We start from the raw sequence: 18,307 nt of genomic DNA on the forward strand, positions 1-18,307 counted from the left end.
GACATGGGAAAAGCACCATTTTCACATCACTCTAAGAAAAAGCTATGGAAGCAGATGGAAATGTGGGTAAGAAATCTCCAAACCCATGAAGTCAGAGGGAAGAAAGAAAAAGGAAATCTTTGTTTTTCAGGGTAATACATTTTCCCAACCCTGGGATTTGAGCTTCCTTTCCTCCTTTTAATGGCATGTTGTATTTTATTTGCCAGCAGAGTTAACACTTTATTACTCTTTTAGCAACATTTTGTATCCATGATCATTGTTCTAGAAATGAATCCTAAATAATCCTATTTGCATAGCTTTGCAAATATTTTTAACTAGTGTCAACTTACTTCATTTGTGTAATATAAAATTAAACACAAGTAAAAACTTTGTAATGGACTGAAAAGTCATGGGAGTTGTTGAATTTGTTCTCTAAAAACTCATAAACCTCTCTTGCATGTCTTAAGCAAAAGGATTACTGAAGTTGTCCTATTTCATGTGACATCCTATCACTTTATTAAAGTAAAAGCTGTAACATCTGTGGTCAAATGTCTGTTAAACGCACATAAATGCTCAGGAAAGTGCGTGGAAGTGCAAGGCGGCCACTGATGTGTACAGGAATAAGTAAAGTGTGCTGCCCACAACCAGTGGGACACTAGTGACCCTCGAGAAGGAGGGAACTCTGACACACCAAGCAGCACCCATGCACCAGAGTCAAGGTCATGGACAGCAGGTAGTGCAAACAGACAAGGATGGGAGTGACTTCCTCCAGGTGCACTTCCTAGAGTCACGGATTTATAGAGGGAGAGAGAATGGAGGCTGATAGGCCTGGGAGAAGAACGAGGAGTTCTCTCTAATGGTGCACGGTTCCATTTTGGGGAGATGAAAAGAGTTTTCAAGGTGGACACTGGTGAGAGTTGTACCATTATGTGAATATACTTAATGTCACTGTGTCACTGTTCACTTAAAGATGTTTAATACAGTGCAAAAAATTAAAGGAACTTGCCCAACATCCTAGAGTTACTGAATTACATAATGATTTCTAAACAGGTTTAAAGCTTAGTCCGGGGCTGGGGATGTGGCTCAAGCGGTAACGCGCTCGCCTGGCATGCGTGCAGCCCGGGTTCGATCCTCAGCACCACATACCAACAAAGATGTTGTGTCCGCCAAACACTAAAAAATAAATATTAAAATTCTCTCTCTCCCTCTTTCTCTCTCCCACTCTTTCTTTCTTTAAAAAAAAATAGAAAAAAAAATAAAGCTTAGTCCGTCTTTAACACTGAGAGGTTGGAGTAGGGAAGAATGGGTTAGGGTTTCCTCCAGCCTTGGGAAGCCAGTGAGAGCCATGGCCAGGGTTTTCATGTGGTCACCAGGCACACAGATCATGCTTCAGAGATTCAGGGGTGTGCAGAGCACAGAGGTTGGCAAGTGAAGACATATTTGACAAAGAAGTATCTCCACAGGGTGGAGCAATCCAAGGCAGGATGCTCTCCAGTTACGACTAGCAATTGGACTTAGGGTGGATCTTGGCACTCCCTAAGAGCTGCACACCTTCTACCATGTATGATGAAGCAGGCAGTATCCTTGAGGACAGACTAGTAGCCACATCTGTCCAGTTCTGGGCTTCTTTATCCAGTTCTAGCAGGAGAAGATCAAATACAAAAATTGACTTAAAGATTTTGATTCTATGGGGAATGAGGAAGAAATTAATGTTTCTGCACACTTTTGTAATAAAGAAGCAGGATTTTTCCTTACCCAGTAAATAGTGCATTTTTGCTACTGCCAGGAACAATACAAAGCACTGTTGAAGGATTAATGAGAGGGTGCATTGAGCAATAGAGCTCCACACTAACAAACTCAAATAACACTGATTAAGTTTAAAACTGTGGAAGTGACTAAGGTACTACCAACTTCACATGAGGTTATGCTTCTGTCTGCAAACGCTGTCTTCCTGCCTTCTAGATCTGAGAAGGTAAGCCCTCCAGTTTTAGAAAGGGCTATCCAGATTCAGTCGGCGTCAGGGAAAACATCATGATTTGGGTAGTTTAACCAAGTTTCATGTGTTTTAGATTTGGAATCTTCATTATTAAGTACATCATTTTTTGAAAGTAAGATATTGACAATTCATCTCTAAGAATATTGATCATGCAGTACATCACTAAAGCATCAATATGAATGACACATGTACACCATTTCCTGCTCACCCATTTATTTGGGCACCAAGTAACTAAAAAGCCTCTCTTGCATGTCAGTTGCAACTCCTCAAGAATTAGGATTTGGTATGCAATTAATCAACACTCAACCTAGGAGGCATTTATCATGTGAAACTTCAAAATGACAAAAAAAAATCCTTTAAGTTAATTTTATCTTGATTTAAACATGTTTAAAAAGTAGATGAAGCCGGGCGAGGTGGCACATGCCTGTAATCCCAGCAGCTCAGGAGACTGAGACAGAAGAATTGCAGGTTAAAAGCCAGCCTTAGCAATGGTGAGGCACTAAGGAACTCAGTGAGACCTTGTTTCAAAATAAAATACAAAACATGACTGGGGATGTGGTTCAGTGGCCAAGCACCCCTGAGTTCAATCCCCAGCACCAAAAATAAAAACAAGAAGAAAAATGAGAGATGAAGGATTTGAAATAGATTTCATTGTTACACATGTGATTATTTAGAAGGATATAAATAACAAGGGGCATTTAAAAACTTAATCTCTCTCCTATGTTTCCACTGACAGTGTCTCTTCTGTTGTTTGAAATCATGGAAAGTGGGAACACCAGTTCTGACTTCATTCTCCTAGGTCTCTTGGGCCACTCCAGAGCCCAACAGTTTCTCTTTGGGATGGTTCTGACAACAGCTTTCACCTCCCTAGTGAGCAATGCCCTCATGATTCTCCTGATTCAGTGGGACCTCCGGCTCCACACGCCCATGTACTTCCTCCTGAGCCAACTGTCCCTCATGGACGCCATGGTGGTTTCCACCATTGTGCCCAAAATGGCTGCTGACTACTTGACTGGAATCAAGTCCATCTCCCCTGCTGGCTGTGGCTTCCAGATCTTCTTCCTTCTCACTCTGGGTGGTGGAGAGTGCTTCCTCTTAGCAGCCATGTCCTATGACCGCTATGTGGCCGTATGCCACCCTCTGCGCTATCCCATGCTCATGAGCTGGCCACTGTGTCTGAGGATGACCGTGGGGTCCTGGTTCCTGGGAGCAGCTGACGGGCTGATGCAGGCAGTTGTTGCCCTGAGCTTCCCGTTTTGCAGCAAGCGAGAGATAGACCATTTCTTCTGTGAGGCCCCCACGCTGGTGCGCTTGGCTTGTGCTGACACGTCTGTCTTTGAGAATGTCATGTACATCTGCTGTGTGTTGATGCTCCTGGTGCCCTTCTGCCTCATCCTGACCTCCTACAGTCTCATCCTGGCTGCTGTCCTCCACATGCGCTCCACAGAAGCCCGCAAGAAGGCCTTTGCCACCTGCTCCTCACACGTGGCTGTGGTGGGGCTCTTTTATGGAGCTGCCATTTCTAACTACATGAGACCCAAATCCTACAGATCAGCTCACTATGATAAGGTGGTGTCAGCCTTCTACAGCATCCTCACCCCTATGCTGAACCCCCTCATCTACAGCCTGAGGAACAGCGAGGTCAAGGGGGCCCTAAGAAAGTGTATGGCCAGTGTGTGGCCTTGAATAATGACTACAAGGTCATCTACTTGCCCAAACAGGAAGGCCTGTACTAAGACCTTGGTATTTCTTAGGGAGAAGGTATTTAACTTTCATATATACATAGATATAGATATAAATATATTTTTTCTGCTTTACTCTGGATCATGCGTGAAGGTTCACACTTTGAGTTTGTTTACTGAGCTGTCTTCAGCAGGTCAAACTGTGGATTGTTAAAACTCTGTCAGTTAAAATGTCAGTAACATTTCGATGTCATGCACCACAGTGGTTTCTTTTTTAAATAATGAACTAAGTGTCTAGTGATTTTGAGGACTGAGGTTCTTTGCTGCCCGTCAGTGTAGGATTTCCACAGTTGGGAGCTTAGACTGCAGGCATCCTCTTCAGAGGTTTCCACAAGTCTCTGCACTCGCAGCTCACGCCCACCTCAAGCAACATGACCCACTGAGGCAGGAAGGCAGAGCACCCCTTGGGACAGGACCTGGGCCTCAGCAAGGGAACGAGGCAAGGAGGCTGTGCAGTCCTGGAGGAGACATGGGCCTGGACAGCACCCTTCACTGCCCGGATGGCGTCAGCTGCGGTGGCTCTTCCCTAGTGTCCCTTCCCCTCCCCCAGCCACGGTCAACCGCACAACCTGTAAAGCGCTTCCTCCTGGACAGCAGAGCCTCGCCCCAACCCTGGAGCTAATGGAGGCTTGGAAACTAAAGGAAGCTTGGAGTTTGAGCTCCTGAGACGGGAGCCCCCAGCCAGCGCGTCTGGAGCTGCAGCGCCGCAGGACAGCGCCCCCTGCCGGTCCCACGAGGCTGCGCAGCTGCGCGGTTACCCTGGCCCTGGGCGCGGGCGCTCTGCGACTACGTCTAGAGGCCAAGTGGCTGCAGGTGCTGTCTGTGCCTGGGTGTTTCCCTCCAAGGTCAGGACGCTGGTCAGAGTCCCGTGTCGCACTGTCGGTGGGTCTGCTGTTTTCCTGCCAGTGGTCCTCCCTGGCTGGCGCCTTCGCGTTCCTCGGCCTATCGCTTAGCGGAGAGGCGTCTGCGCAGTGTGCAGTGCGAGCCGCAGTGACCGAGCTGTCTCCAGCCTCTCTGTGTGTCACATGCCTCCACTCCTCTAGGCGATGGCGGTGACTTACTCAGCCCCTTTTCAGAGCGTTTGCTGACTTCAGCCAGCAATGAACACGGATCCCAACTGTTCCCAGTATTATCGAAACTTTTCCATTTTGGCCAATTCTTGTGAGCACTTGGCTTTTCATTTGAATTTTCCTGATGACGAATGGGCACAGAGGACTTGTCGTTAGCAGATTGTCTATGTGCTTATGTTCCTTTTTATGTTTTGAACTATTTCAGTTTTGGAAAAGGAGTCTGTGGATACTTCAAAACCAAACACAGCCATAGATTTCATAACAAAAAGTATAGAGCACTCAGAACACTACTGGGAGTTTTAGAAAAAAAAATCATGAATTTTCTGACATACCCTGTAAATATATGCCCAAATAAATTAATATGTGTATGTGTGATATTTCTCTTCCACCTCCTCTCTTTTGCTAGAAACTGTTACTTTTATTTCTTTTAATTATGATTTCTTTACAAACTACTGGTCTTCCATTGGAGGGCAGATTCCACTGAAAATCTAAGAGCTTTTTAAAATTGGGACTCTGGTGTTTTGGAACAATCTTTGTTTAACAAATGTTTACATACTCCCAATAATTAATAAGGAATAGATTTGACACCTTTAAATAAATTGTTGAATTTGTAAAGAAAATAAATTTGGCTATGCATTTTTAATAGACCTATCTTTCACACATATTTGTGTGATCTTCAAAGACAAAGCTAGTGAATTCAAAAACCATCCCAAGGCTGTGGTTTAAAATACCACCTACAGTGATTACTGTTGTGATTCTTTTCTCCTCTTCTGCTAATCTTGTCTTGATCTGGTTCCCGTCTTCACCATCTTTCCTTCTCTTGAATATGGCTCAGTGTGGTCCCTGGTCAGGTGATGGAAGCTGCAGAGGACTCCAAGCAGAGCAGGAATAAAATCTGCTGAGTAAACAGAGCAGGGTGCAGAGGCTCAGGAAAACTTTATTTTTTCTCTTAAAAACTGTTTTTTCTTGATCTTTTTTCTTGTTGTTATCATCATTACCATAAATTTAATTCTACATGATTAATTGATGGCAAAACAGTCCATCCCTTCTCCCCTGAGAGCCAGCCACGCCACTGCTCCCGCGGGAGTGCCAGGGCTGCCCTAGGTGTCCACCACTGTCACCATGATACTTAGGCCTGCTCCCGCCCCCTCCTTCCCAGGCCATGCCATGGGGAATGGCTCCTTCTGCTGCCCTATGAAAAGATCACTGTTTTCTCCCTGAGGCCACTTGCCACAGGGCTCCCATTAAGACCTGTCCTCTGTGCTTCTGCTTGCTGGTTCCAAATGACTCTTGTGCAGTGCGCTTGCCAAATCCATCCCATCTGAAGGAGTGCCAAGTCCAGGCAGCTCTGGTGCCCTCAGCCACTCCCTGGACGTGTCTCTTTGCACAAGCCAGGGCTCAGGGCCATTGGGGTGAGGGTAACTGATGCCCCAGTGAGTAGAGGAGTTTAAGTGAGAAATGCCGCCTGTGGTGTTTACCTGGTGAGGTCCAGGGAGGTGGAGGCGGTGCAAGTGCACATGTGGGACTTGGGGCTCCTGGGTGAGCCTGCAGCAGAGTGCACACCCACCTCAATGCCTCACCAGTGCACTGGGCATCCATCCTGCCAGGCCTGCCTGGTTCTGGGGGACTGATCTGTTTGCTGAGAGCATGAGGTCCAGTGGAGGGGGACTTTACCACTGAATTTGGAGAACTGAAGACGCTGAAGCTGGGTGGAGGGTGTGTGCTGCAGAAAGCAGCCAGGCATGGAAGGGAGGCAGGTAGGTAAGATCCACCACCCAAACTCTCAGACGACGCCAGTGGAAGGCCTGCAGACCAGGACTTAGGAGGAGTGAGGGAATGTGATGGAGCAGAGTGTGTGTGTACTTAAAAGTGAGTTCCAGAAGAAATGTCTGCATTAGGAGGAAACTGTATGTGTATGTGGCAAAACTAGAGGCAGCTAATTAATTCAGTTTTCTTTATAATAATATTTTAAATTTTCATCTCATAAAATGGTGCATGCTAAGCATTTTGAGTAACATGTACTAGAATTGTGCTTGGTTGTGGGTTCCCCAAATTACAATTTAATAGAAACTTTCAGAGCAGCCAATAAATGTCATGAGAGGCAGTAGAAATTTTCCCTTCCCAGATCTCACTTGCCCAAGTTAGTGAATTTTATTTTCATTAATATGTTCCTAGAATAAATTCTGATTTCAAAATGTACAACATTCTTCAATAACATGTATATATACATATATATATACACATACATACTGTTTCCCTTCTGAGTTAAAAATTAACTTTAATATATGCCACAAGTCAGCTTTCAGAAATTAATTCAATACAACAAATTAATAACAATTTTATTTCAATAAATGTAACACCAATAGCAAATATCAGTAGATTAAAAGAAATATAAATGTATAAAGTATAACACAAAATTTTGGCTTTGTTAATATAGAACATTTAGAGACAATGATATTCATGACCTATTTCTCCTAACAAAATCTGAGAAATAACCGTAAAAAAAATTGAACAATGGTTAACTAAATTTTTCTGCATCTAGTTGAAATTTCCTATGTTACAAAACAAGAATCTGAAGACTTTAGGGGCGAGGGGGTACTGGGGATTGAACTCAGGTGCACTGGACCACTGAGCCACATTCCCCAGCCCTATATTGTATTTTATTTAGAGACAGGGTCTCACAGATTTGCTTAGTGCAAATGATTTGCTTTGGAAAACTGCTTTTAGTGAGGCTGTCTGTGAACGTGTGATCCTCCGGCCTCAGCCTCCCAAGCTGCTGGGATTACAGGCGTGCAATCTCATGTCTGCTCTCAAGACTTTTGATTTATAGGGGTGGGAAAGAGTTTCTGTGTCACCAGCGAAGTCCTGGTGTGACTATATTTACTCCTGAGTTTGGGCTCTGAAAGAATTCTCTTTGTCTACTGTGACCTTTCAATCTTGGCATTGCTCTTGACATTGAAATTTCTTCTCCTGTTCATACCCTGTAGTGTTCTGATTGGCCTATTGCTTTCTTTCTATTACCTCCCTGCCCTTTTTTTTTTTTAAATGAAATTACCTAGAAGATTTATGCTGATGTTTTTCTCTATTCTTTTCTCCATACCACGGTCTATGTTTCCTATTTCCTTAAAAAAAAAAGTGTCTGTTTTGACCTTGTATCAAAGTCTCTGTGAAGCATTAACCACACTGGTTAAACTTCAGATGTAACTGACTCATTGCTTATTTTAAATGATAAAACCTTAGGTATACAGAGATGCTTAGAAAATTTTACAAGATGTTATAGAAAAGCAGATTTAAAAGTTCATTAAAAAGTATTAAAATCATGTGGAGAACATATTTTGGGGCCAGCTTCCAAGATTACAGAGGAGAGGTGGGTAAGAAGTCTGTGGTGCATGTCTCTCCAACATTAACAAGGATTTGTGGATCGAGGTGGGGAAACAGACTTCACCCAGGGAAAGAGTTGCATGTCCAGGGGAGAAGCTGCCAGGTGTGTACCAGGTTCTTTCTCCCTCCTTACACATTTAACTAGCTTGCTGCTAGAGCACTCATCTTTGGATTCAGGTGTAGCTCTTCTAGTCAATCCAGATGCCACTGAATGGCACAGAAGGTATAGTTTCATTAATAATCCTGGCATCTTAGGAGTGTGCTCCAGACCTGGGGTGATGGGTGGGCAGAGTCATGAAATGTGCCTGTGGAAATTCTAGATGCCTCATAGAAATTGCACCTGGAGGTAGAAGCAGGACACTGAGGGAGACCGGAGTGAGCGATGTTGGCTTCCCAGGGCTGCAGGGAAAATGTGGATGGATGTATAGATGCAGTGAACACCACGGGAACACAGTCAAGTCAGATGCACAGGAGGAAGAACTTAGGAGCAACTGAAAATATTTGATCCATTTAAAAATTCTGTCTGTGGTAAGTCTTTAATGGCACCTGCAATGGGCACGGGGTCTGCTAAACACAGGGATCTCAGTAATAAATGGTCAGGGGGTGACTTCAATAAAGTGGAAAATTAATTGGAAAAGCAAAACCAGAGGGAAAATATGCTTCCAGAGACACAGTATTGCTCAGTTTGAGTTGTGAGTGATTTTCACTGATTTGGGAAATGTTTGTGACCAACCATCTCACAGGAGACACACTGCCTGAAGTCTCCACCTGAGTGTGTCATCAAGGTTTCTGAGCTGTGGGTCAGAGCCTTTGGAACAGCCAGGACAGGGGCACAGGCAGGGTCCCAAACCTCACTCAGAGCTGGTCTTTTTGACTCACTTCTAGGTCATTTCATTAAAAAAAGGACCACAGCAAAATGCTGCTAGCAGTCCAGGGAATTAGAAATAAGGTTAAGAATTGATCTAGTGCATGATACAGAAACAACATTTACCAAAAAAAAAAATATGCAAGACTAAATCATTTATACACTGTTAGTGACTTAATTTTCATATATGCAAATATAAAAATTAATTATATTTAAGCTCAATAGTACTTGTCAATGAGATGATCAATTTTTTGTTGTTCTTAATTATATATATCAATTATATGTCACTATATACTAATTATATATATATTAATCATAGATGTATATAATCTCCATATTGAGGGAGAGATTATATATACAGAACATTACAAATAAGTATAAAGTAAGGATACAAGTAACCACCTTCCAAGTATAAATAAATAACATGAACACCTATGACTTCCCATATGTAGAATAAAAAAGTTATGATTCAAATTTTACACATTAAGAAAACAGAGAAAAGTAAAATATATTTGTAAAGATATGTTGTTGATTTTGACTACATATAGCTTTCATTTCTTACATATAAACAAGGACAATATTTAAAATCCTCCTATATTTCATCCTCTGTAAGTTTTATCTACTTAAAATTTTATTTAAAATGAAGTTTCATTGTCATAATATTTATGTGTCTATTTTTTAAAGAGAATTTTTAATATTTATTTATTTATTTATTTATTTTAGTTTTCAGTGGACACAATATCTTTATTTTTTATTTTTATGTGGTGCTGAGGATCAAACCCAGCACCCCATGCATGCCAGATGAGCGCGCTACTACTTGAGCCACATCCCCAGCCCCTATGTGTCTATTTTTGTATTTACTCATTTGTTCATGGGCTGCTGTGGTGCATGCCCTTGAGGGAGTACTCTCATATCCCAGGCTCATGGTAGAATGGTCTCTCTAGCATGGCCCATGTATGTTAGTCATGAGCTCAACATCCATGATTGAGCAACTGCTGAAGGCCAGGTCTGTCCTGGGCAGTGTCCATCATGAGGTTAACCCTGGTGGAGCAACGACAATGAGAGGTGAGTGGAATTGACCTGTTCATTTAATAAACAGAAGGCGAAGGTGGGCTGCAAACCCCACACAGCAGAACAGTAAGGAGACCAGAGGAGTCCGGGTCCAGCAGGAGCATTGGGATTTTAAGAAGCCTGTGCAGGGTAGGCCTCCTTAAGAAGGTGAGAGCTGACCAAAGACAGGACTTCAGTTTGTTACGTGGAATTAACTGACACTTTGAGACCCAACATAGACTCAAAGGCCAATTGAGCAAGCTAAGCATGACCCAGGAGCAGATCAAGTGCAGGCCCGCTCTGTGAAACAAGCCATGGGTCTTCATGACAAAGCATGCATCAGTAACCTCACTTATCAGGCAGACCTATGTAAGTGACATCGAGATGCAGCACTGTTTTCTTTTTCTAATTAATTAATTCTCTCTTTTTAGGAAAAGCAGAATCGAGATGAGGCCCGTCAACCACAGCGCCAACACTGACTTCATCCTCCTGGGACTCTTCTCCTCTTCCCACTCCAGTCTGGTCTTCTTCTCCTTCCTGTTTGGCCTTTTCATTGTGACCCTAATAGAAAACGCCCTCATGATCCTGCTCATCCGCAGGGACCCGCGCCTCCACACCCCCATGTACTTCCTGCTCAGCCACCTGTCCTTCATGGACATCCTGCACGTTTCCAACATCGTTCCCAAGGTGATCACTGACTTCCTGTCAGGCCACAGAGGTATTTCCTTTGCAGGCTGTGGGATCCAGGTATTCCTGTCCCTCACGCTGCTGGGTGGTGAGTGCCTCCTCCTGGCTGCCATGTCTTGTGACCGCTATGTGGCCATCTGCCACCCCCTGCGCTACCCAGTGATCATGAGCGAGAGGGTCAGTGTGCTCATGGCTGCAGGGTGCTGGCTGGTTGCAACCCTCAACGCCATGGTGCACACAGGGCTGGTACTGCACTTACCCTTCTGTCGCTCTAGAGTGATTGATCACTATTTCTGTGAAATTCCTGCCATGTTGAAGCTGTCCTGTGCAGACACCTCAAGCTATCTGTGCATGTGTATTTGTGTATTCAATTCCTTTTATAAAACAAAACAAAATAAAATGAAACACAGAAGAGAATGTTATACAAAAATCAAAATTAATATTTAAATACAAGGAAAAACTGACATATTCTTTCCACATTTTAGGTATGTTTCCAAGGGCACTGCTGCAAAATTTATTGAGCAAAAAATCCATTTCATAAATTCCTAACTTGTATTTGACCCAACAAAGATTTGTATATTGAAACTACAACACCAAAAAGCCTGGTAATCAGTGTTCCAGGATGTTTTGGCCACAGAGGCGGTGGGAGCTCCCCCGCTACACACAGGTTAGAGTGCTCTCCCCGCTGGAGGGGGAAGTCCCCTCTACCCTGGGTGCGTTGGGGGGAGCTTCCCTACACACACCCACGTTCCAGGGGTCTCTTCCTCTGGAGGGGAGACTCCCCTATACCCTGGATGCAGCGGGGGGGGGGAGTCTCCAAAGACAACCAGGCTCCAGGGGTCTCACCCCTGGAGGGGGGGAGTCCCTCTCACCTGGGTGAAGTGGGAGGAGCTTACCCCCACACACATACCCAGGTTGGAGGGATCTTCTCCCTAGAGGGGGGAGATCCCTCCACCCTGGGTTCGGTCGAGGGGAGAAGCTCGCCCCCTACACTCAGGTAAGAAGGGTCTCGCCCCTGGAGAGGGGACTCCCCTCTACCCTTGGTGCCTTGGGAGGGGTAGAGCTCCCTCCTACTCCAGACCACTAGGTTCAAGGGATCTCCCCCTGGAGGGGGGAGTCCCCTCTACCCTGGGTGCAGCATGGGGGGGAGCTCCCCCCCCACGACACCCATGTTCTAGAGTTATCCCCCTGGAGGGGGAAGTCCCCTCTATCCTGGGTGCCATGGTGTACAGAGCTCTCCCATGACACACAGGTTGGAGGGATCTCCCCCCACACACACCCAGATTCAAAGGGTCTCCCCCCTGGAGGGAGTGAGTCCCCTCTCCCCTGGGGGCAATGGAGTACAGAGCTCTCCCCCTACACACCCAGTTTCGAGGGGTCTCCTCCATGGAGGGGGAGTCCCCTCTCCCCTGGGTGTGATTATTTACAGAGCCCCCCGACACACACACACCCAGGTTCCAGGGGTCTATTCCCTGAAGTAGGGAGTCCCCTCTCCCCTGGGTGCGATGGTGTACAGAGTTGCCTCCCCACACCCAGGTTCAATGGGTCTCCCTCATGGAGTGGGAAGTCCCCTCTCGTCTGGGTGCTATGTTGTACAGAACTCCCCACCCCCCCACACACCCAGGTTCGAGCGGTTTGCCCACTAAAGGGGGGAGTCCCCTCTCCCCTGGGTGCCATGTTATACAGAGCTCCCCCCATCACACACACACAGGTTTGAGGGGTCTCCCTCCTGGAGGGGGGTCCCCTCTACCCTCGGTGTGTTGCGGGGGTGGAGCTCCTTCCCACCCCCAGACACCAAGGTTCAAGGGGTCTCCCCCCTGAAGCGAGGAGTCACTATACCCTGGGTGCAGTGGTGGGGAGCTTCCCCCCAAGAAACCCAGATTCTAGGGGTATCCCCCCTGGAAGGAGGAGTCCCCTCTCCCTTGGGTGCCATGTTGCACAAAACTCCCCCCGAAAACCTAGGTTCGAGGGGTCTCCTTCCTGGAGGGAGGAGTCCCCTCTTACCTGGGTGCTATGGTGTACCTAGTTCCCCCCAGCTCAAAACTCGGGTTCAAGGGGTCTCCCCCCTAGAGGAGGGACTTCTGAAGCCTGGGGAATCTAAGGTCCTGGCTCCACTCTTGACTCAGGTGACACATTTTGAGGCTAACAAGAATGCTGGGAACAGTGCTGCTGTGTGATCTTGCAGGAGCCCGGCAGGAGGCGCCCTGACCACATACTTCACACTTCTCCTGCAGGATTTCTTAATTCAAGGAGGAATGAAGTAGTCTGAATCTCATTTACGCTTTCCCTGCAAGTGAAATAACAGAACAACTCCAAAGTTGTAGAGGGCAAATTCTAGTATTTTTCAAATTCATGTTCAACTATAGCATAAACTCATTATAAAACTTAAATATTTACCTCTCTCACCAGAATAAGAGGAACTGGGTAAGGGCTGTCAGGAATGAGGGATGAGGATATCTGCTCTTTTTGTAAGCTTCCTGGAATCTCAGAAAGAGGCTGGCCAGTTTTCCTGTCCCATCAGAGCTAGAGGGAATCATTGGACCCAGCATCACCCAGCTGCTGAGGAAAAGGGTGCACCTGACCTTGGGTGAGGAGGTTCATTCACTAACAGGGCTATGGCCTGCAGGATAGGAGGCCACCCAGGACGATGGGTCTCCGCAGGGCCTCCTTCAAACACTAGGCCAGGCTTTTCACCTTCATTGTTCTTTGTTCTCAAGCTTTCCTCATTTAACAGTGCCCGCATGTGACCCAGGTAAGTGAAATATGGTCCCAAGCATCACATGAAAATAAGGGAAGGAGGCCACAGAATCCTTTAGCTTGGGAAAGCAGGAGGCCTGAGACTGAAGCTTTCCAGGTCATTCTGACCTAGCCCAAGACAGAAGGCAGCCCTGGGAAGAGGTCTCCTCAGCCAGAGCAGCACAGCTACAGGTGTGCTGCCACCTCCTCCTCTGACCTCCTCCATTATTTCCCTTAATGATCTATAAACCCAGATGACTAGGATGCAGATTCAAGAGCACACATTCTAGGTGGACAGAATTTCCTTCTTCTGCAGATCATCCTCAATTTGACTTAGATTAAGTCTGCGTTTCCACATCCACTGTGCCTCGTCCAAACCCCATGTGTGGATGATGACAGCATTGTCCCCTTCACACAGAGAAAACCAAGCCTCTAGTGAGACACACTTATCACAGGGGCAAGGCATCCTGGGAGCCAGGATCCCAATCTAGCTATCTGACTCCTTGAACCCATGTGTAGTGTGAGCTTCACCCAGACCAAGGTAGCCCACCCCAGGCCCTCTACTTTTCACTTTAAAACTAGGCTAACAGGATTCCTCTGGGTGCTTGTCCAGCCAGGCATCCAAGATGGACAGGATGGCACTTTGGGTGGGCAGCAGAGTCTCAGTCCTCTCCTTCCATTTCAAATCTCCCTCCTGTGAAATCCTTGTGTCTAGGCTGTTGGCTGCCCTTGGCTGCCAGAGGACAGGTCCACCTAAACCCCCAAGCCCTTTGTGGCTGTCATGACCATGGATAAGATGTTCATTCAGCAAGGCTACCTACCAGGTTTCTGGGTTCTATTCTGGCTCTTCTAGAAGGCCTGAGCACAAGACTGCATGCACTCACACACCCAGGAAGGAGATCTGGGGCAGACTTGGGACCAAATTGCTCATGATGTTTTCTCTTCTGAGTCTCAGGTTCTGGTGAAATGTGAGGGTGGAGGACTTAGGCAAGCCTGGAATTGTCACTTTCCTGGAAATGGGTCTAGCAGGGGTCTGTGTAAAGCCCCAGATCACCTCTGCAACTCAGTTGGTCTAGGAACCAATATCCAGTCAAAGATCTTTATGTCTCATTTCCCTTACAGGAGCAACCACCAGAACTAGGCCTTCTCATGGGAAAATGATGTGGCATGTTTGTCATTCTGTCATTGCATCCCCACCTGCCATCTTCATGGCAGCCCACTCTCCTGTGCAGACATCTGGCCCTCTTACATGTCCCAAAGTTAGCTTGTGTTTTAAGCAGACTCCAGAATGTTCATCTTGGTAAGAATGTGAAAGGATGCTACAGGGTGCTTCCATATCTAGGGGAGGCCCTGAGGGTGAATTGTATGACACTGTGTGAAACTAGCAGCTTTTGTGCCTGCTGGACCCTCGTTCGTGTTCCTACAACATCTAACCCAAACCAAACACAGAATAACTTAATTCTAAACTCTAATTGATCTCAGACTAAGGACTTTCCACCTTATTAATAAAATATTTTGTTTTGAGCCAGGTGTGCTGGCGATGTGTGTAATCTTCAGTCACTTTGGAGGCTGAGGCAGGAGGATCAAGAGTTCAAAGGCAGCCTCAGCAAATGTGAAGTGCTAAGTAACTCAGTGAGACCCTGTCTGTAAATAAAATATAAAATAGGGCTGGGTATATGGCTCAGTGGTCAAGTGCCCTTGAATTCAATCCCTGGTACACACCCCCACCCCCATTCTTCTAATGGTCAGAATTACAGCCTCTGGGACAGGAGCCCCTGTGCTGCTTCTTTGCTAGCAAACATTTTTTCCCTTTTTTCTCAACTCTGGGCCCTCATTATTGGATTGGCATTAGGAAAAAAAAATGGGGCATTCAGTAACACCTTAAACTCATGTTTCCATGGATGTTATTTATCAGTAAATATTTGGCTTTGAAATATTTTGCCTGATGTTAGTAGAGGTACTATAGTACAGCTCACTCCTGCTGGCTGTCTGCATGGTGTATGATTCACATCCTTTTGTTTTCAAACTCTTTATATATTTGCTTACAAACAGTGACCCCTGTAGATAGCATAGAATTGGACCATGTTTTCATTCTGTCTGATGATCTCTACCTTTCAATAGGATTGTTCTGTCAATTCACATTTAATGTTTCTGTTAATGTAGATTCATATCTGCCCTTTTACATTCTTCTATTTTCTTATGTCATTTTTATTCCTCTATCCATCTTCATCGTGTGTGATTGTGTTTTACTGGGGATTGAGCCTGGGGTGCTCTAACACTGAACTATATTTCCTGCCCCTTTTAAAACTTTATTTTGAGAGAGGGTGAGGCTAAATTGCTGAGGATGGCCTAAAATTTTTGATCCTCCTGGCATGGTTTGAATCACAATACAAGGCTACTGATCTTTTTATATTTTGTTTGCTAATGAAGATTTTCTTCCGTGATTTTTTTCCAGTTTTATATGTATTGGCCTAGAGATGAGTTATCATGCGTGAGAAATATGCTCACTCGTCCAAAACTCAAAAATGGCTTTGTTATAGACCCAGAGAAATGGAGATAACATAAAGACCTCCTTCAAATCTCCATTCTTGCAAACAAGTCAGAAAGATTTCAGGTGAGTCCCCCAATAGTCATGAGCTTATTGAAGGGACAGGAAAAGGGAAAGGGGAGCCTCTCAAGGGAGAGAACAGGTCCTTTCACAAAGGAGAGGGTCAGTGTGCCTCTCCTGCACTCCAGTTTTATTGGGGTTTCAGGGAAGTTTCCAGAGACTCCTGCTCAGGTCTACCTCTTGACCTTTGACTGACCACAGGGGTATATCAGACTTTTAAGTCCCCACTGTCATTGCAACTCTATGTCACCTTGAGCCATGCTGAGCTGTTCTAATTGGATTCTTAACCAAAGAATTATTCTTATCTTCCAAAACCTGGCCTGTGAAAAGGGTCACAAAAGTCTTCCTGCAAAGTAACTCGGGTTCCTCTTAGGATATTCCCTGCCTGCACTGCTCCTACAGATAACAGGTAGTTTGCTGAATAATGTGACTTATCTTGTCCACTTAAGCCAGGCAGAGTTGCAGGTAAATTGCTTTTAGGCAAAGAAAGCATGTGGGGCCAGCACAGTGAACCCATTTTATAGAATTATTCTCTTAATATTGTGTTCCTATCATTGTCATCTCTGTCTCCTAAAAGATTGAGAGACAAAGGTACAGAGAAAGCACAGCTTTTACTGATGGACTTGAAAGATTGAAAGTATGAGGGAGCAGACACACAGAGAGTAGTATGGTCAGCATTTTATCATCAGGAGCCCAAGGCCCCCCTAACCCTCAGTTCCTCACTGGGTAAGTATTAAGGTGTGTGCCATCTTCCGGATCATCACCTGGATTTTGCTATCTCCCATAGGATCATTTAAAGAAATATGATGCTGGGCAGTGTGGTACACACCTGTAATTCCAGTGGTTTGGGAGGCTGAGGCAGGAGGACTGCAAGTTCAAAAAGAGTCTCGGCAACTTAGTGCAGTCCTAAGTAACTTAGCAAGATCCTGTATCAAAATTGAAAAAAATAAAAATAAAAAGAGCTGGAAATCTGGCTCAGTGTTTAAGCCCCGCTCAGTTAAATCCCTGGCATCAAAAAAATTAGATATATGTATATAAAGAAATATATGATTAGTTGTACCCACTTCCCTTGTTCTCTTGTAGCAGGAAAGCCTTCTTTGATTGAATGCATCTTGGCATGTAGAGAGTTTTACTTTACCTAAATTAACAGATATTTCTATTTCTGTTGGTCAGGCTAAACCCGTTCCCTACCTCCTGTGGGTCAAGGGGGGTTCAGGTGCATGGAATCTGAATCTGCCACATCAACAGGCTGTGGTGCTGTGCTTGTATCTTTGAATTCTGCTCTATTTCCCCTCAGGCTGTCTTTCTTACATTCCAATTTTACATTTAAGGCTAAATGCTGTGTTCTGAAAATGGATCCCTGGATTTTTTATATCTCACACCATGTATATCTCATCAGAATCATCCACACATTCATACTAAGAATGCCAGCTAAAATATCCTACATAGCTCTATTTCCTTCTTCACATAAATCCTGTTCTATATTCCATTTTTGTATATTATTCTTTTATATGTCATATCTGTAAAATTACAGATTAAACAGTAACTTGCTGAAAGAGTTATTGCATTATGTAATCTTATGTCTTTTGAAGAAGTTAAAGGAAGACCAATGATATAATTAGGATTTGTGTATGTATGTTTGTGTGTATGTGTGTGTGCTGGGGATTGAACTCAGGGGCACTCAGTCACTGAATCAATCCCCAGCTCTATTTTCTATTTTACTAAGAGACAGGTTCTTACTAACTTGCTTAAGACTTCTCTTTTGCTGATGCTGGTTTTGAACTAGCAATCCTCCTGCCTCAGCATCTGTACCCACTGGGATTACAGGTGTGCCACCAAGCCCAGCCTAATCATGTGTCATTTTCTTCATTTGATCAATAATAGATTGGAGTCCCCATCAGGAGTCATTTTCTCAAACCCATTATATTTATGCTTCCACTCACCTTCTTTGTACCACTATAAAAAGGGTGTTGAGGATATATATATAGCTCAGTGATAAAGTGCCCCTGCCATGGATTCCATCCCTAGCACAGGGTAAAGAGTTAAAAAAGCACCTGGAGGTCAGATCTCAGCCCTGGCAGGTAAGTGGCCACTGTTCCATACTTGTGGGAATATGATCTTTATATATTAGCACCCCCCTGCGCCCCATCCATAGTTGATAATGTTAGGTAGAATGAACTTAGGCCAGTGTGC

At 44.9% G+C, this 18,307-nt stretch overlaps 1 protein-coding gene and 1 pseudogene across 1 annotated transcript; both read left to right on the forward strand.

The window, feature by feature from the left end:
• The first annotated feature begins 2,734 nt into the window (after window positions 1-2,734).
• LOC113177161 (olfactory receptor 2T33-like) lies at window positions 2,735-3,661 on the forward strand. Its single transcript, XM_077801704.1, has one exon. It carries the CDS (start codon window positions 2,735-2,737, stop codon window positions 3,659-3,661), a length of 927 nt encoding a protein of 308 aa, XP_077657830.1.
• Window positions 3,662-10,530: 6,869 nt separating this feature from the next.
• LOC144256562 (olfactory receptor 2AJ1-like) overlaps window positions 10,531-18,307 on the forward strand; it is a 30,616-nt pseudogene continuing 22,839 nt past the window's right edge.

This window comes from Urocitellus parryii, chromosome 1 (genome assembly GCF_045843805.1).
Source record: "Urocitellus parryii isolate mUroPar1 chromosome 1, mUroPar1.hap1, whole genome shotgun sequence".
Classification (NCBI taxonomy): domain Eukaryota; kingdom Metazoa; phylum Chordata; class Mammalia; order Rodentia; family Sciuridae; genus Urocitellus; species Urocitellus parryii.